We start from the raw sequence: 20,065 nt of genomic DNA on the forward strand, positions 1-20,065 counted from the left end.
AAAGCGTGACAGATTGACCCTGGCGCACACAGCAGGTTCACTGGCTGCCCTCCCGCCAGCCCCCCACGGCCTCCTTGGCGGGCACTCGCAAGCCGTCCCTTCGAAGCAGTCCATCTGCACACGAGTCGAAGTCTTACGCGTTTTCCACTTTCAACAAGGTACGGGTGGAATGCGCTACATCTGGAAATTCTCTTTTGAAGTATAACTTGCTGTGCCTTCTACCCGTAGTAAAATTACCACCGCGCTCTCCATTCATTGTGTATATTGCTGTAAGGACCACCACGTGTGAGATGTGGAGCACCAGGATACTTGTCGCATGAAACGCATCTTCACATGACGCTGCGTTTTCATCAATTGCTTTACGGTTTTATTTTGACCCTGGATCATACATATATATACAGAGAGAGAGAGAACACGCTGGCTTGCTTGCAGAAACAGGAATGACCCACCAGCCATTTTGTGAAGGACCTGGAGTTCGAAGGCAGCGGAGATCAAGCCAGTTCTCCTCTCGCCTTCCTGGCACTCCCACCCAGCACTCACGCAACCCCTCCTCGGCAGCTTTCTTCACTTCACCTCTTGGGACTCTCTCTCCCTTTCACTTCTCTCCATTTCTGCGCAGCCTCCCACACTCGTCCCCGGCGGCGTCATTTCCCAGCCGACTGCCCAGCCGCATTCACCCTCGCACGTGCTTTATCCCTGTCTTCTCCTCTGACTGATGCCTTCGTCGATCGAAGAAACGGTTCACTGACCCGGGCTTTCATCGTCTTACCGCCTTTCTGATTTTTCTGTTATTGCATCTTCTTCTATCACGTGTTTTTTTTGAGCCCACAAACTTTTCAGCCTTCCCATAGTACTCTGCACCACGCTTTACTATTTGCTTTTGGCCTTCCCTCTCTGCTTTCTCTTTTCTTTCTGTCATGGCCTCTGATTGCTGATACTCTTCGTGCTTTTTTCTTCTTTGCCCTTGACCCTTTGTTTTCTCTCACTACCAAAACCCGGCCATGATTCAGTCTCTGCACTGGCTTTCTTTGCCTCTGCTTTTGCGCTGTTGAGTGCTTCTGGAAGAAAGCTGGGGACCTGGCTGATTTCTGTGACAAATCTGTTCTCCTAACATGCAACTCTAATTTATATCCCATTTTTCCCAACACAACAGGAACCTATGCATAAAGCCTGCTGTCTGCACTCTCTGCACAGAATTCAAACCACTTCCTTTGGGAAACATTTTCTCACCTCATCTTTTCCACCTCCTTCGCTTGCCTTCCCCTTCTGCCAGCGCCCCGATGTTTCACCTCTTCCAGGTATTTCTGTTCTCCTCTCCTGTGCTAGACGAGCACAGTCCCCTTCATGTCACACTATCCCCCTTTCACACACGTTCGCCTTTCCTTCCTTTTCTTTAACTCTTTAACCTAGTCATTGCTCTTATAGTACAAGAATTCTCTAATCTCGCCTGTGTGGAGGAGGAAGAACCCACTTCTCGATCCGATTTGTTTCCGATTGTTGTCCCATACTCCTTCTCCCTTCCACGTGTAGCCTCCACAAACCACGCCTGGGGCTCCTGCGTCACGCTACGCAGCCCGCAGGTCTTTGTGCTCAGCTGCCACTGCTGTCGTTGAAGTGCCTGAAGAATTCCCCCTACCTACATCAAATCACGCTTAATCCCTCAGCGTCTCCAACAATACTCTTCCTGACATCTTGGTCTTTCTTTGGACTTCCACGCGCTTCCCTAACCATCCTTTCAGCCTGATCCTCTACAGGTTCTCCACCCTCGGTTTTCGAGGGGTGCCCCAGCAACACCTTGCGCCCCAACCTCCCCCTCGTCCCTCCCGCGGCGGCTGCCTCGAAGACCTTCCTCGGGCGCAGACCCTTCCCCGCCACCCCTGCCCGCGGGCAGACCCAGGAGCACGAACGCCGGGCGGCACCTCCAGGCCTTTCGGCACGGCCTCTCCTCCGCCGCGCCCCTTCCCCTCGGGGGCGCCCCGCAGCCGGGCCTCCCAGCGGGCCCACCCACCCGGGACGCGCACTTCGCCCTCGAACCGGCCCCACCTGCCCCCGCCCCGGCCGGCTCGCACGGCACCCGCGGGGAGCCGCCCGGGCTGGGGCGGGGAGCGGCGCGGCGAGGCCGGGGGCGGGCCGCGCCGGGCGGAGCGGAGCGGCCCTGGCTGCGGCCCAGCTTCCTCCGCCGCTTCCTGCCGCCGCGCCTGCCCGCCCGTCCGCCTGCCGCCCGCCGCCGCTCCGTGAGTACGGGGCGGGGGGGGGCCGCGGTGGGCTTCTGCCAGGCCGGGTGCCGCGGAGCCCTGGAGCCGACGCGCGGCGGGAGGGCCGGGCCGGGCCGGGCCGGGCCGGGGCCGGGGCGAGCCGGGCCGATCCGCCCCGCCATGGCGGCAGGCGGGCCCGCGGCCTGAGGAGCCGCGTCCCGCGGGTCGCCGCGCCCCGCGGGTCGCCGCGCAGGTGCAGCCGGGCGGGGCGCGGGGAGGGGGCGCTGCCCCGCCGTGGGCCCGGGCCGGGCGGGCCGCCCTCCCCCCTGCCGGGCCGCCCTCCCCGCTCCTCCCGCCTGCGGCGAGTCCCTCGGCCTGTGGCGTCGGGGAGGGTCGGCGGCGTCGCCTTCGGGCACCGGCTCCGTTCACGTGGCCCTGGGCGAGGCAGCAAGCGAGCGCAGTCGCGACATGGTCGCCCTGTGTCGCCAGGCTGGCGCGGTGGTTGCTGGCGCGGCTCTGAGGGGGTCGTTAGGCCACAGCCTGGCGACGGCCCTCGCGATTAATCGCGATATCCGAGACCCGTGAGCACCGCGTGGTTTGAGTGGCTGTTTTGATTCCCCGATTCCTGGGTTATTTTTAGAACTTCGTCCTTCCCCGGCTCTGCTCGCGCCGTGACGCAGGGTGCGGGGGCAGCACTCCCCGAGCACAGCGAGGCGTCGAGAGGGTGGAAGCAGGTGGCGGTAACTCCAGGTGTGTTCTTGCGGCGCGTCGGCTGAAGCTGCAGCTGATTCCCAGTTCCATTAAACAACCCGCTTGTACAAGGTAGAAAGCGGAGTCATCTGTAAAGGATTCTTTCTGCTCTCGTTTTCCCGCTTTTTAAGCAGAAGCGTAGTAGTGCCGTGAGCATGGGCCAGACTGATGGCAGGGAGTTGTGAACTTGCCTTTGTGAAGTTGCTCTGCCGCTTACTACGGTCGTAAATATATTGGCAGGTTGCTTGGTGAAATACTGAAGAGCTGGTGCTCTGTGGTTTTGTTTCTGCGAGATTCACGGAGTGTCGAAGTGAGTGTCGCTGTGAGTGTCAGTCGTTGATCAAAGACGAGTTGTTCCGCTGTAGACGTGCCACCAAAACAAACTGGGGCAGTTGGCATGGAGGAAGAAAATGGAATGAAATTTTTTGCTCTCGGTGGCAAGACTTTGACTTTCAAAGAGCTCTAACTAGTCTTCTGTAGTCATTTACAGTTAGATCTGTTTTACCCCTGTTAATTAGGTGGCTCCCACAACAGAGCAGATGGAAAGTTACGCGTAGCCACTGTCTTCCTTCGTCTGCTCCGACTCAGCCCTGTAGGCAGGGGTACAGCGTGGCTCTCCCCTTAAGGTACTACCTCGTGTAGGCTTCAGCCTGCTGTCTCACACACTGTGCTGCAACCACTGCTCCTTTTCATTACTTGCTGTTACTTTACTATTTCTTCTTTTTTTTTTTTTAGACTTCACAGAATTAGTGTTTCTCTGAAGTTTGTCCTTTGCTCATATTACCCTTCATGTTCTTCTTATGACATCCTGAACCACTTTTTTCCCAGTTTTTGTCTGCATGGTTATCCTGCTGAGATACTGTGAGTTCACTGGTTGTTCTCCAGCTCTTCCAGTTGTTACGCCCTCAGATTTTATGTGATGGTGGCGCTGCTTACGTCGGTGTTCATGTCACGCAGGTCCATGGTCTGTTAGCTCTGTCATCTGACTGCCTTTTCATATACAGAGTTTTCACTTGCGGGCCAACATCTTTAGTTGCAAGCCATGGCTCTTCTTACGGTGCTTACGTGTTTTGCTTTTTAAAGGATATCCATGAATATGTAGGAAAACCCATGTCAGACCATCCACCCAGATGTATTTGCCTCTTGGCTTGTTCATATTTTTTCAAATGCATTTAAAGTGGAATAGAGAGCCTAAGGAAAAGTTACCATTTGCTTTGTGAGTTTGGATATTGACCAGGATCCCTGAAATTTTCCGTAAGACACACATAAGATACCACCAAAAATATGTCATCAAAATACTTCTCTTTTACCCACGCAGTCCTTTTATTTACTTTAGTCATAAACCCAGTTACAAGGTCTTTTCATTCTTGTTTCTGGACATACCAGGTTGCTGTTCATCCTTAAAGGTAGGTTTTTTGTGGTGGGTAGGTATCAATGGGAAATCCGAGGGGGATTGTGCAGGAAGCAAACACGAATGATGACAGACCATGTTTAGTAGGGCCGGCTGGACAAAAAGGATTAATAAAAGTGAGAAATGCTGTGGGATTTTTGCTGTCACTTGGAAAGTTGTATCTAGTGGTCCGAAGGCTCTGTCTCGCTCCTTGCACAAACAGTACGTCAGCGTCTCGCCCTTTTAGGGCTGTGGTATAATGTCAGGATTTGTGTTTGAGCTCCAATGATGGTGTAGGATGTGTGATGTGCCTTTGGGCTAGGAAATCTTGGAGATGACACTTCCAGAATTTCAGCTGACATTTTCCAGGGGAAGAAGTGTTGCTGCCACTACCAGTCAGCAGTTCTGGTCCTTTTACTGCTCTAGCAGGCGTCGCGGGCTTGTTTGCTGCGAAGGTTTTTGTGGCTGTCAGAGCGCTGAGCCTCCTGGCCCGCTGATGAGTGACCCTGCCCGGTTGCTAACCATGATGGATGTGGTTCTTGCTCTGATTGGGTGACATTTGATCTAGCGGCAAGCAAGCCAAAATGCCACAGGTAACGCTCAGAACAGGCATCCAAAATATATCAACTTGCAGCTTACATCAAAACATGTAGCAATTCTGCAGATCTGGCATAACTGACCCGTACAAGGCCCTTCTTTCTGTACTGACAGTTACGTGGAAGCTCGTGAAGCCCCTTCACAGATGTGCTATGGAGCATCTCGGCCTTTGGACTTAATTTGCTTATCTGTGCTGTTCCTCCGCCCCTTGCTTTGGTGCTAGGCTGCTGTTGACAGCTGCGCAGTTCTGTTAAGTTACGTGAAAGTGCTAATTTTTCACTGTGTTCAGTGCATGCTATGCCTTTTCAGTGTGATCACAGAACGGCAGGGGTTGGAAGGGACCTCTGGGGATCATCTAGTCCAACCCCTCTGCCAAAGCAGGTTCACCCAGAGCAGGCTGCACAGGACCATGTCCAGGCAGGTTTTGAGTATCTCCAGAGAAGGAGACTCCACAAACCCACTGGGCAGCCTGTTCCAGTGCTCTGTCACCCTCAAAGTAAAGAAGTTCTTCCTCATGTTCAGCTGGAACTTGCTATGCTTCAGTTTGTGCCCATTGCCCCTTGTCCTATTGCTGGGCACCACTGAAAAGAGTCTGGCCCCATCCTCCTGACACCCACCCTTCAGATATTTGTAAGCATTTATTAGGTCCCCTCACAGCCTTCTCTTCTTCAGGCTGAACAAGCCCAGCTCCCTCAGCCTTTTCTCATAGGACAGATGCCCCAGTCCCCTCATCATTCTCATAGCCTTCCGCTGGACTCTATCCAGAAGCTCCTCATAATGGTGATACAGGGTTTTTTTTTTGCATTAGCAACGTAAAATGGTATTATTTTAACTTGAAAGTTTGACAAGCGGTGAGAAAGCTGGAATTTAGGATACCTCAGATGAATTAAGGGATTGAGGTGAATGTATTTGCCCCTGCTTCTTTGAATTCAGATGCTCACTTATGAAATAATTAACAGTGCAGGTTTTACAGTTAATGGGCAGTCCTGCGGGGAGAGTCTTACCCATATCCGAAATAGTACCTGTAGACTCACTTGGCTATATTTCGTAGGGTAAGTATGCTTAGATGAGCTGGTGGTTATTACACCATTTTCATCTCATTGTTTGCATTTTGGTAATGCAAGTGTAATCCTCCTAGTTAATCAAGAAGCAGGAAAAATGTTGTGATAGGTGTCACACAGATAAGGACAAAAGTGTGGCGCTTACGTGAAAGAGTTGGCACCCTAATTCAAGAGGAGGGGAAAGTGGATCTTGGAAGATGGAGTGGAAGCAGCGATGTGGTAGTAGGCGGCGCAGCAGGTTGTTCCTTTAACATACTGGTGATCTGGTTCAGGTTTCTTACAAGCATCGTAGTGAAGGTACAGCATGGGAACACTCAGTAAGGTGGCACGTTTCAAAATTTAGCAAGTGAGCTGTAGATGTTGTAGGAGGAGGGACTCAACCTCTAAGTAAGGAGTGCAAGCTGGTAAGATGGGCATCGGTTTTGGGAAGTCTCGACAGTGAAGACGGAGTTTGCTTCTCTACCTCTCTTGCATAAAGATGCTGTGAAGAGGAGCGACCTGTTTGGGTTTCGGGTCATTCTCTGCCCCTCCCTCTGCCCCAGAAAAGTGAATTTTGGTTCACACTAGCCTTCGGTCTTTTCTTGGTCCTAGTTCTGCTGAGTTCCAGTAAAATATAAAACTTTAAAAAGTAACAGTTATTTATTTTAGGAACTACATCCAGCTCTGTTTAATTTCTAAATACATACTTTATGAAGAGGGTGCATTTCTAAATATAGAAACATTAATGCTGTTAAATGTAGACTGTTTCAGGCATACCTTACATTTAAAATAGTCTAGGCATACCTTAGATTTAACTTAACAAATTTAGCACTTAGATTTTTGGCACTTTGTCAAATTTGAAGCTTTAAAATTAGGTAGGCAGATCATTCTGCTGCTTTTGAAGTGGTTTGTTCTTTCTAGAAAGGTGGAAACGAGCAGTTGCAGTGAGGAGCTTTTGATCTTAATGAGCTTTTTGTAGGCAGACTGCCATTAGGAGTCTTTTAAGAAGTAAAAAGTACACCAGGAATAGCAAGTGATGATGATTACACTTCAAACTCTTGTACGCTGAGCTCAAAGAATCTGAACATGTTTGGCAAGGGCTAGTTCTTAGTTTTGTGTGAAATGATTGCTTAAAAAGAAAGAGATTTAGCTCTTTCTATTTTTAGTTTCTTCCCCTTGAAACTGCATAATTTCTACTTAAGATTTTTACTGTGTGCCAAATAGAGATCAGGGTGGAGCCAACATACCCTCTGAAATCAGCTTTTTCTAACACAAAATTCAGGAGGTTTTCATTTGTCAGATTTATTAGTCAAATGTAATTTGCACTGTGACTTTATTTTATGTACACAAAATGAAAAACTTACCCTATTTTTTTCTGTCACACAAAGGGACTTCCAGGCAAGGATTCATGGAGAATTCCTTCTGCATAGGGAAAGAGAGAGAGTCTGTCTCCTTTAGGCCACTCCACAGCTGATGGCTGTAGCCACAAATTACTCGTTGAACATATTAAAAAAAATAGGAGAATAGGTTGGAAAGAGGCAGATCATGGGAATACTGCCGAGGTTTTTAGTCTTCATTGCATCAAGTTCATTTTGTGCAAATTGTTCAGTTTTCGGTCTCCAAATATACTGGAAAAGGGCAGAGAGAACTGCGTATACACTGTGCTGCTTGCATCGTGGGTGCTTGCTGAATAGTTTGTTGCTCTTACCCTTTTATCCCGCTTACATGCTTTTTGAAATCAAGCACAAACCCCGGCTGGTGAGGTCCTTGATATGCTGTGGCTTTTCCAAGAGCTCACAGGTCAGTAAACATTGTCTGATGGATGCCTGTCTATATGTGTGTTCATGAAAACTGATGAATCTAATGGTCCGTGTTATTTTTTGTTCTGCATGCTCTTACTGAAAGAAGACTGAAAAGTCTCCGGATTGCTCGGTGGGTTCCCTAACCTGCAGTGCGAACGCAGGCTTCCTTGATGCTGCATTGACTGTGTTGGGCTAGAAAGGCCGCGCATTCAGTCGCTGCGGGTACCAGCTGACACTCTGTCTTTTCCACGTGTCGTGAAGGACCCCAGAGAGGGGGTTGAGCGGTGGGCTGTGCATGCCCCGATCCGGGCCGTGTCACCTGGCCTGCTGGCCATGGGATTTCACGGGTGGTAAAGACTTGCTTGCATTTCAGCTGATTGAGTCCATAATTGCTCTTTTATGAAGTTATCTGAGCTCTCCAGATGTACTGATATGAACATGACTTTTGTTTGGATGAACTCGGTGATTTGGACAGTCTTACATAATCTGTCCAAAGAGATAAAAATTGTTACCCTGAAATGAACTCGTAGATCATTTATGTCAATGCTGAGTAACCTAAACACAACTGCGTTCCTTTAGGGAGGACATTTTTGCTGTCTTTGCTATTGACTCTTTACATAATTTAGTGTAAAATATTGGGTTTTCTAACAGTAGCTGTACTGGCCTTACTGTTCCGTGAATGTCTCAAGGAATCTTGTGCTCTGTTAAGTGGCAGGGCGACAAGCGGTGATGGGTAGTTTCGTATGAACCTCGGATATGTATGATAAGATGCCAAGGCAGAAATACACAGTTAGAAGTTGTTTGGGTCTGAAGCACCTTTTCCTGTTCTAGGGGTGCTGTGATGTGTGACTGTTGATGTACGTTAGGCAAGCTAAAATCTGTTGAATATAAATAGTCAAGAGATGGACTATTCAGATCTTTCTTACTGTATGAATATGAATTATGAACCTAGAAAATCAGAAAAGATGAATTCAGTGGCATTGTTCACTTGCATGTCTAAGCACTTGAAGCTTTATACACTTAAGGAAGTTTTGAAATCTGTAATTTAAGAACATCATGGTATTTAGTATAGTATAAACTGATTGCTGTGTAAGTGTAGCATTCTGAAAGAAATTAAGTGCATCTCAAAAGGCTGAGGAGACATGAAGCCGGTGGTGCAAGGAAGCAGAGAGTAAAGGTTTCTTTCCTACTCTGCAGAAATTTGACTTGTCCGCAGTAAATCTCTGATTGATACATTCATGCAGAAAACCTCTGGCACTAACAGTACGCGTGGCAGATGCAGACGTCTGTCCAAATCCATAGGAACCCGGGACGGCAGCTCTGAGGTACGGGTTGCCTGCCTCGCGTCAGTGAGGGCTGTTAGGGTACCAGCAGTGGTGGCGCTCTGGATCGATACGGGTGGCTGTTCTGCCGCTCGGCTTCGTGGATAATGGAAGGAGAGGGAATACTGGGTTCAATGTACAGGTCAATTCCTGCGTCCCTATGAGCTTCAGTAGTACAAAGGTCTGAATGCATATACAGAGAAGATTTAAAAACTGAAGTAGACAAGCTGTTTAAACTTTGTCAGACTTATCTGCTTGATCTGTAGCAGGAATATATCTTTTGCTGTTCCCAAATGTAGGGCGTTTTAGAGGTTTCGTGTACATAAATGAGGTAGCACACTTGAAAATGTTCGGTACTGGTGCTCAGGTGACATTATTGACTTGCACGTGGTATGCAACAAGATGTCATTCTTTTTCTAAACAGAATGGCTCACAGGTTTGCAATGTATGAATATTTTACTATCTTAGATTCATATGCTTTGTATATGAAAACATGAATTTATTATTATGAAGCACAACATTAAAAGACAACGTGTAGAGTAAGCCTCAGAAGCTGTTGGCGTGATGTGCAGCTGCAGTCCTTCAGTGAATTCACATTTGGATTTTGATTAAAATGACCGGTGTGCTTAAATCTCAGAGGATTTTTTTTTGAAGTTTAGTGGCAAATATTTATCCTTTAATTCTGTTCCTCACAGGTCTCCTTGATTAATGACCCAGATTTCCTGTGAGAGGCTTCATACATATGGATTCTCTGATGTTTAATGGAGGGGTCAGCTTGCACTCCAGTCTGTTCTCACTCATAGGAGAGGACGCTTGCATGAGATTTGGAATACTTTTATATTTTATTAAAATGTTTGGAATTGCTCAAATGCTTTTAGGGAATGTGCAGGGGTAAATGGTGGCAGAAACCTTTCCTAAGGGAGATGTGTTAAGGAGGAGAAGCTTTTATTTTAATGAAGTTTTTCTGCTAAGGTATGGCTGGAGCTCTGTAGTAGTTTACAGTAACAGAAGTAAAGAAAATCTTGGTATCTCAAATGTTTAACACCGCTGCCTGGCAGTGTGTGTCCCTTGTAGCTACAGATACGATTTATAATGTCGTGTAGTATAACAAATCGATCCTAAGGGTTCATCCCTGACGCTTTCGTACTGCTTGTTAGACAAAGGCTGACATTAGTCGAAGCCTAAAAATGTGTTCGTGGGGTTTGAATGCGTGATTTGGTCTCATGCTTTTAGTGTTGAAACTCGCTACATTTGATGAAGTGTTCAGATATTAAAGCAACCTGTGTTTCTATTTCCCAGTCAGTAACAGATGCGGGTGAAAGACCCATCGAGAGCCAACCCTGAGAAGCCAAAGAGAAGCAAGAGGCCTAACAGGCCGCAGGATGAGGACTCTTCAGATGATATTTCAGGTAAGCACATTATGTGATGTCTGGCCCTGAAGTTGAGGGCTTATGACTTCTGTGTTGACTGATGAATACCACAAAATACTTTTCTTGTTTGAATTTATAGCAGAAATATCCCCAGTTAGGTGTTTGCAACGGGACTGGCTGTTACACCATGTGACTGCCCTGAAGGGCTGGAGAGCTGGTTGATGGTCAGTGACAACCCCTTCGAAGCAGGAGAACGGTCCTTCCCAGTGCGTGGAAGGTCAAGGACGCGTGACAGGAGGCTGCTTGGCTGAGCGGGGAGCTGCTGACTGAGCTCAAGAGGTGAAAGCAAGGGCAGAGAGGGCTGGGGCAGGTTTGGGCTGCCCTTGCAGCAGCCCTGAGTGCGCAGGGATGGCATTAGATAAGCCAGCCTTGGTTAGAGTTGAATCTGTGAGGGGTGTGAAGAGTAAGATGGGCTTGTGTGGATGCTGTGACAGTGAAGTGAAGGCTAAGGCAAGTGTAGCCTCCTGCTGCTTGAGGGGGCAGGAGACGTGGGAAAAATCCGAGGAGCTCAATGCTGCCTTTGCCTCTGTCTTCATGAACAAGCTCTGCCCTCGGTCCTCTCTTGTCCCTAAGCCTGGTGGCAGGCTCTGGGGTTAAACGTTGTCCAGAGTAGAAGAAGATTGAGAGCTGTTAAGCAAACTGGAAGTGCGCAAGTCCATGCGATCAGATGGGATGCATCTGCAGGTGCTGAGAGCTGATTGATGTTGTCATGAGGCTATGCTCTGTCGTCTTCATGACAACAGATTGAGGAGAGCAGTTGATACGCTGGAGGGTAGGTCTGCCGTTCAGAGTGACCCAGACCGGCTGGAGAAATGGGCTGGCAGGAACTTCACAGAGTTCAGCAAATGCGAGCAGAGGGTTCGGCACCTAGGCCAAAATAACCATGTGCAGTTACATGATGGGAATCAGTGGCTTGAAAGCAGCTTGGCAGAAGAGGTTCTGGGGGGTCCCAGTGCACACGCTGCATAAAAGCAAGCTTGTTGGAATGGGTCCAGCAGTGGGTCGTGCCTTCCACATGGTTGAGGAGATGGAGAGCATGATGTGTGCACAGGGTCCGAAGGGGATGTATTTCTTTAGCCGAAGGAGTGGCGGTGTAGTTTCTTTCATTGACTACCTGATGGGTGGTTATAGAGAAGGCAGAGCCAGACTCTTGTAGGAGGTTTGGAATGAAAGGACTAAAGGCGACAAAGGGCAAGGAAAATGTGGCTAGGTACCAGGAAATTTATTTTATTTTCACCATGAAGATGGTCAAACAGAAAGCTGATTTTCTAGTGAGGTGGTGAAACCTCTGTCCTTGAAGATATTCAACGCTCAGCTGAACAAAGCGATCAGCAACCAGATGTAAAGTTGTATTTGATCCTGCTTTGAATGAGGGCTTGGACAAGATGGCCTTCAGAGGTCCCTTCAAACCTAGATTATTCTGTGATATTGCAGTGGACTTTGTACAAATAATATGACAGAGAAGAACAGTGATGGGGTGATTAGTGTTCATGTTCAGAATGGGCAGTTGTTTTAAGGACGCATGGGTATTTGGAAATCTGTCTTTATAGATGGGAAAGGAGGTCAGCTGCCTGTGTTGTTACATGCAAAAAATAGATTCATGTAGTATTTTCTGTTGACAAACACTCCCCTTCAAAAAGAAAACAGAAGAATGAATTGTGTACAACAGTAATCCTTGTACTTTTGTACAAAATAATTTATCTGTTTTTAAGAGGTAGTGTTTATTCACTTGAAAAGGATTTTCATTATAGAAAGACTGAAATAGATCATCATAAAATTCAGTATATGGGGAGCAGCTGGCTGATTTTTCCTGTTTCAGTTCTTTGCCCCTTTTTTTTCCTAATGGTGAATTCGTTGAAGACTCTGCTCCTTTAGTGTACACATGCTCTCTTTCATAGATATTATTTTTAAAGGGCGAAAGTGAATATGTGTAATTTTCTCTAGGCTTAACCTGCCAGCACGTGAGCCAAGCAGTGGATGTGCACCATGTGAAGAGGGCAGTAGCTCAGAGCATTTGGTCCATATGTGCAGAATGTCTGAAGGAGAGGCGGATGAGTGATGGTGAGCCCGTGGCACCTTCGGACATATGGCTGTGTCTCAAATGTGGCTTTCAGGTAAGCATACTTTGGAAATCTACGGAGGTGAATAGGCCCTCGTGTTCTAAAGGATATGATTGGTAGAGATCCTTATCTGTATGACATCTCATTGCCTGCATTGAAGCAGTGTAACATAAGTGCTTAGTTGTGAGAGTCCCTGCTTCATCTTCTTCAGTGCAGTGGGGCATGGCCCTGTGTTCTTCTTGTCTGGTTTTTGACAGTGTTTTGGGTTAGCCTTAGGTGTTATGGTGTGGTTCAACATCGCAAATAGTAAGTGACGGTCCTGCCTGTTCTCTGTTGCTCATCTGCATGCTCTTGCCACTTATGGAGAATTGGCTCCAGGAACTGTGGTTGCAAAATGCATCTGTTCATCTGGCTTATCTGGCAGAAGATGCTGCAAATACAAATGAATGAAAAAATGGATATGTATATTGCTGAATCGACTTATATTATGGACACTCAATTGCTAGATTTAATTGAAACTGGGGAGAAAGGACTGTGCAGGAGTGAGAATGCCGCTTTTTGTGGCAGCTAGCCATTAGATTGGGTTGGTTATAATGTCAGATCGTGGCCTCGGAGTTTAAAATGGCAGGTCCTAACCTGAAGGTTTTTGTCCTGTGAGTGAGGTAAAGCCTGATACAGAAAAATTCAGTTTACAGGCAATGCCATGCTTAGTTCAGCTAATAGTTGCCTGAACAGAGCATTTCACACTTTTCTTAGACTTTTGGTAGGTCTTGCTATAGTAAGGACAGAAGCCAGCTCCTACCAGTATTATCTGAACAGATTTAATTTTGCAAAGGAACATGCTATTAGCAGGCTTCAGAAGATAGTTAACTGGACCTGAGGAGGACTTATATAGCTTGTCTCTGAAAATTTGTAGTTAAGGTGGGCTTTTAAAAGGACTTAAATCTATGTGCTTTTTCATGTTTGTGCTATTAATAGCCTTCAAAACTCATGCCTCATTCAGAGAGCGGTCCTGAATCTTCTAAGTCCCACTCTGTAGATACTTGAAAAATTGCATATGCTTTCTTTCGAAGTTACTGTACATAAATAGTGAGTTATGAGTGGCTTTTTAGTACAAAACCAATTTATGTGCCTTTTGTATTTGCTGTCTGGAATGCATTTGGCATTCTTGAGCAGTGAGGTTTATTTTTGGCATTCTTGAACAGTGATGCTGTCCTTTCCTTAATATTCTGTGGACTAAATATGCTATATAGTAATTTAATTCACTTTTTAAAAAGAAAATTCTTACTTTTGTGAATGGCATAATTTGCCATTTGTTGATACTTATTCAATACTTATTCAAAAGCTAGGAATTATTTCTATTAAGTTAAAACAAACTTAATAATTTTTTATACTTCTGATTTTTCCAAGTAGAAAAGATGAGATTTTGGGTTTGTGTTGTCATTGATTTTCCTTTACTAGTAAAAAGAAAATGTGTTCTTTTTTTTTTTTTTTTAAAGTTAATTGGTATCTTTATAATGCTGGATTGTAAAGAATGTTAAACCCGCTCAATCCTTGAGAATGCTAAATGAGTATTTAGGGCACTATGACTTTCTATCTAATTTTGAGAAGTAAAGTTTTTGCAGTTTAGATACTACTAACACAGTCTTTTTCTACTTCCTTTTTTTCCCCTTACTGTGTTGATGGTTCCATTTTAGGGATGTAGTAAGAACTCGGAAGGCCAGCATTCTCTGAAACACTTCCAGACAGCGCGCGGAGAACCTCATTGCATTGTTATCAACCTCAGCACATGGATCATATGGTGAGAATGAGCATGCAGGTGTTCGTGTGTGCTTGCATATAAGGACCACTTAGAGCTTTGTCTTCTCATGATAGAGAATGATTCTTGCAGATAAAATGAATACTTTATACAGAGGAAAGGCAGGCTTTCTGGAGAGAAAAGGAGTTTGTCCTTAGACTCTCAAAGGGGTCACAAATCAATACTAAGATAGAAGTTTGAGTCCATTGTGTTCTGTAGAGAGTTGGCTGGTTACAGGAGTTTGTCCTTCCTGCTTGTTTCTATATGATTATTTGCAGGCCTGTAAACTGAGATTGTTTAAATCTGTAAGTATCACAGTGAATTGGGGCTGGTCTATAGAAAGGCATATATGGGATGAGAGAATTCAATTTTATTCCTCTTTTTAGAATGAAAAATTGTAACCTAGAGCTTTAGTAATTTGCATAAGGTTGTTAGAGGGGTTTGTTAGAGCTGGGAGGTGCATCCAGATATCCTGAATTCCAGTTCATTTCTTCTTTTGTTTAGGTGTTATGAATGTGATGAAGAGCTGTCAACACATTGCAACAAAAAGGTTTTGGCTCAGATAGTTGACTTTCTTCAGAAACATGGTTCCAGGGCTGAACCAAGTAAGTTTACACAAATAGTTTTATCTGGAGACATCTGTAATGTGCTGTCTCTAAAAATGAGTATTTCAGATTTTGAGTTGTTAAACATACAGTTGAGAAATTATATATGATGCAAGTATAATACAGTTTGTAATTGCACAATTACTTGTGCAAGTGATGCCTGTTGAAACATAATTTTTTTTTTTTTCTATGGTATGATTACAGTTTAAGAATATTTTGGGCACTGTAAGACAGTTTTTCCAAATTTTGTCTTCAGTGAAGAAAACTTGTTGTAGAGAAGATGTTACCTTAAATAAGATGCCACATAAATTTATGCACAAAAACTATATAGAAGCATAAATGAACTGAATTTTCCTGGTGTGGATGTGTCGCATCTTATTTTTTTTTCTGATTTAAATTTGTTTTCCACAGTTAAATTTGTTTAAGTGGATATTGTAGTACTCTGTTGTTGAGTGTAATGCTTTCTGTTCGTTTATGTTACTGGGTTTTAATTGATAGAACACTGATTTCTATTAATAGAAAATAGTATTAAATTGTTTTCTTATGTTAGGAGCCTACTATATCTTCTCAATATATGTAATAATTAGGTAGAACTTTGTATGTGTGGCACTCAGCTGTCTGCTCTTGATAATGTTGTTATTCATCCCTACGGTAACATTTCTGGCTTGTGGCTTAGAGAGTGCGTCGGATTCCAGATTTTCTTCACAAAAGCTAGCTTAAGTAAACTTTTAAAACAATTAGTTGCAGTTTTTAGCAGAGATAATCAACTGGTTAGAAGTAAGAATGGAAAAGAATTGCTTTACTGAATTAGACTAGGTATTCCTCTAGCTGCATGCTGCTTACTTTTCGAGGGGAACAACATGAAGAAAAGATGTTTCAGGTTTTGATCTAGTCACAAGCTGTATGTTAAATTATTCAGTTGTAATAAATTGATAAATTGCTACTTTTTGCATCTTTTCCCTTGGAGCAATGAAAATACAGTATGTGATTTCACTTTTGTTCACAGCTTCAGTTTCAAGTTCACGTGCAATAAATGGGTGTTGCAGCTTCCTTGCGGATGGAAGTGCTGTAGTGTTTGTTTCAGGTAGTTTAAAGGAAACGATTTCATTCTGGTTTTGCGCTGCTGGAGAAGACTTCCAGAGTGAGACGACTCTTGTGTGCTTCCTGGTTTAGATTCTTAATTTATGAATTTTCAAAATATCGAAAGTTTTCACAATGTGGTGCTGAGAAGCACCTTTGGGAGGTGCAGGACAGTCTGAAACCAACAGCAGACTGCGGAGCCTCGGGCCGTGTGTTGCCGGTCTGCGTGGTCGCGCCTTGTCCGTCAAGCTCATGCAGGTGCCTGGCTTTGAGCGTGCGAACAGTGATGCTGGCGTCCCCCAAAGCTGAGGCAGTCGTGTGCGAGCCGTGCAGGGTGGCCCTGTGGACAGCAAGAGGTCTGGGTGCGCGGAGGAGGTTGCCCCTGCCAGGCAAAGGTGCTCTGCACCGGCAAAGGGCGAAGGCTCACGCGCCAGCCTGTGCCCACGTAAAAACCAAGTGTGCGTGTGTGTGCTTCCAGGTTTTTTTTTTTAAAGGCAGAGGTCAGCGACCCTCTCTGCGAGGCCAAGGGTATGGCTGCGCTGAGCAGTTCGGGTCCTGTCCGTGGGAGCTCTGGGAGTGTTGGCCCAGAGACGGTTTGCTGGGTTTTCTTAAGTGACAAGGAAAAGAGGAAAAAGGTGTTTGCCTGGCGTGGTGTGTTGCTTTGGGCCAGGCTGCTGGCTGGAAGGGGCTGGGAGACAGCCGAGCGTTGGTGAGCAAGGGGTATGCCTGAGAGGCAGATTCCCGGGCAGAGCTGGCATGCTTGTTTCTCTTCAATAAATGTTAACAGCAGTGCGTTTTCTCTTTTGTATCAAGTACTGGGGCTGGTACACTTGGTACTTCCCCTAAAGAAATGTAACTTAAGTATGTTTTTTTCTTTTCTTGAAATTAGACTGCCTTTAAGGATTTTTAATAAATAAAATCTGAAATCAAAATGTAGTTCATACTGTTGTCCAGAACACAAAGGACACAAAGTGTAACAGTGAAAATTAACTCTACTATCGACAACCTATCTTTTGGGGTTTTTTTTAAGTGTAGTATTTTATTTCATGTTACAGTGATATTTGCAGTAGAACTGTCATCCTTTACTAGTTGGCTTACATTTTTAAAACTTATTTTGCATCTCCAGCCGTTATAAAAATAAACTGATTTTAAATAAATGAAAAATAACTTGTGAGGAAACAAGTAGTATAAAACTGACAATTAATAATTCATATTTCCCACTTAAAAATCAGTCTTGTGCTTTTCCCCATTGCTTTTCTGTGTCTTCCCAAAAAAGCAGCCAAAGTGAAGACAATTTTCATATCAGAATGTGGCACTGTAACCACAATTCATCTTATGTCTGGATTTCTTTCTGTTATAACAACTGGTTGGCATGGTGCATCATTAAAATTCAAATGGCATTGTGTAGAAATTTCTGCATAAATGCAGTATGAACATGGATATAAGTAACAGATGAGGGCTGCTAGGTTTTTTTTTTTTAGTTCTGGAAAGTGTAGGACTCATTTAAAGGTAAAATAATCAGCTTAAACATGTAAGGGAGGGTTATATAGATTTCCTAATTAATGCATCTTGGAAAATAAACAAAAGCAAAATGCTTGTCATTTGGTACTAATGTGGTGGAATAGTGTGGCAGCAGGATCCCTGCTTTTCACTCGGCCTCTCATAAAGATTCAACTTCACTTCAGCTGTAAAAATGTGCAAATTACATTACTACTACATGACTGACTTTTGTAATTACATTAAGCGATTGAGATAAATCCCAGTGCTGGGTTCCCAAAAGAATGCTTGCAGCTGTGTGATTTTCGCATCTGATCCTATGGTTTGTTGTACCCAGCAATGCCTGCCCTTTTTTTTTTTTTTTTTTTCCTTTTTTTTTTTTCCAGAGGAGTCTGTTTGGTTAAGAGGTCATGTTGGGCACAAGATAGAAGAATAAAGCAAGATTGGCTTGTAGGGTGTACCACCCAGAAATTTGTTTTGTGGACAAGGTTAGCAGGCCATGATGATTTTCACAGGAAGGCAGGTGCAGTATTGTCCGTGTGGCACACTTGTGAGCTTCACATGGACATAATGCACATGTAGTACACAGAAACCATGCTGAGACATTGCGAGCTGTGTGTCTGCTCATTTGCTGGAGAAAATAAATTGTTTTGCATTCTTAAAAGTGAATGTTACACGTATCTTCCTGTACAAAAGCCAAATTAGACATCAGTGGAGACATAAGATAACATACTCTTTTTTTTGATAGAACAGTTAATTAAATTTGTTTGTATGGCAATAGAATGTGAAGGAAGAATATTTATTCTCAACTTTTGTAGTTACATTTATTGTTGGGACGGTCAAGCAGAGGAAGGAGATTTTGCTAGTAAGTTCAGCTGCAAAAGTTAGACTTGGTTTCTTTTTTAATGGATGTAACTGATGTAAAACAAAGATTAAAAAATACATAATTTTACAGTACAAGTAACTGGTGTTAACTTGTATGGAAAAATAAATAGTATGTTGAATAACTTTTCAGATTTGCATTAGTCTGGGTATTAGCAGTTGACAAAGGATCGCACTGAAAAAAAATAGTTGTGTTCTTTCATAACTGATTTTTACTGTGTGCAGTTTGGAGCTTGCAGTCATGTAAGCCCATTCTATCTACTTAAAAAGAAAATTGACTAGCAAAATAAAGCAGAATACGTTGATTCTCTAAATCTGAGATACACTTCAGCAAGAAGATATTTCTGTTGTCAGTCATAAATTTGTCTTTCAGGTTTGCTTCCTTGTTAGGGGCTACTGTTAATTATACACATTGCAAAGAAATGAAAACTGAAGCATTGGCAAAAAAATTTTTAGACATCCTGTCATTTTTATCCACAGATTCTTCCCTTTCCTATCCATGTACTTCTTTATTTGTGAGGTGTAGCACAAGTTATCTGAGCATAGAAGATCAAAATTGGTCCCAGAACAGCTTGCTCTTTCACCCTGGGCCGAGGTGTTTTTTGGTTTGTAACATTCTGGCAGAACAGAAGGAAGAATTTATTCCATTCTATTCTAAAGGAATAAAATTGTGGTTGTAATCTTTAATTTGGTAGGATTTTAACACTGCAAGAGAAACTGGGCTTTTAAAACGTAAGCTAGTGGCCATTTCAGGAGAGAACTGTGCTGTTTTGCTAAGGTTAGATTCTCATTGTTCTGCAGTGTTGAAAAAAAAAATTTAATTTTTTTAAATAAAAAAGGAGTGCCAGACAGTTTAGTAGCATTTCATAATACAGCACGATGAGAACTTGGTAAAAGAAAGGCCATCTATTATCTTGTGTTTACTGTGAAGACCTTCAACTGAAGTACCAGAGTCGTATTCAATAGAGAAGGCTTGACCTTGGAATAAAAGTGCATATTCCTGGAACCCTCATTTTTAATTAAAAAAAAAAAAAGTTGCATTGAAAAGATGAGCAAAAATGCTTACTCCCCCGTCTGAAAGAAAAATTGGATGTCATTTATCTTTTTGCTTGCATACCATCTGCACCCCCGGGCACAGCTCAGTTTCAGCAAGGGTGGTACAGAAGTCCATGTGCGCTGCAAATGTTTGAAAGACTGGCAAAACAAAGGGCTAGGGAACACGCAGTAAGTTTTCTGAGCATCTTTTGCAAGTCAGTGCGTAGGCACTGTGTGTGTTCGTACACGTGGTCCGGTGGCTTGCTCTCATTCAAGGGCCAAATCATAGCCGATGTTAACGATGGGCTTAGAAACCTCAGTCTCGTACCCATGAGGTCAGTGCTGTGCAGCTGTGGGACAAAACGATGTTCCCTGCCTCTGGAGAGCTTACAAGACAAAATGGCCTCAAGTTGTGTCAGGGGAGGTTTAGATTGGATATTGGGAAAAATTTCTTTACTGAAAGAGTGGTCAGGTGCTGGAACAGGCTGCCCAGGGAAGTGGTGGAGTCACCATCCCTGGAGGTGTTCAAAAACCATGTAGATGTGGCACTTCAGGACATGGTTTAGCAGGCATGGTGGTGTT

At 44.5% G+C, this 20,065-nt stretch overlaps 1 protein-coding gene across 4 annotated transcripts in view; it reads left to right on the forward strand.

The window, feature by feature from the left end:
• The first annotated feature begins 2,137 nt into the window (after window positions 1-2,137).
• The window catches only part of USP45 (ubiquitin specific peptidase 45), a 55,150-nt gene continuing 37,222 nt past the window's right edge, over window positions 2,138-20,065 (forward strand). For 2 of the 4 annotated variants that reach the window (XM_075414319.1, XM_075414323.1), the window contains exons 1-5: window positions 2,138-2,234; window positions 10,396-10,505; window positions 12,471-12,640; window positions 14,284-14,387; window positions 14,889-14,989. In XM_075414319.1, the coding sequence (XP_075270434.1) occupies window positions 10,406-10,505; window positions 12,471-12,640; window positions 14,284-14,387; window positions 14,889-14,989 (475 nt within the window). In that variant the 5' untranslated portion in view covers window positions 2,138-2,234; window positions 10,396-10,405. Of the gene's footprint in view, window positions 2,235-2,590; window positions 2,946-3,476; window positions 3,572-10,395; window positions 10,506-12,470; window positions 12,641-14,283; window positions 14,388-14,888; window positions 14,990-20,065 lie in introns of those variants that run through there. The other 2 variants (XM_075414321.1, XM_075414320.1) reach the window with 2 other exon arrangements.

Source organism: Opisthocomus hoazin, chromosome 2 (assembly GCF_030867145.1).
Source record: "Opisthocomus hoazin isolate bOpiHoa1 chromosome 2, bOpiHoa1.hap1, whole genome shotgun sequence".
NCBI lineage: Eukaryota > Metazoa > Chordata > Aves > Opisthocomiformes > Opisthocomidae > Opisthocomus > Opisthocomus hoazin.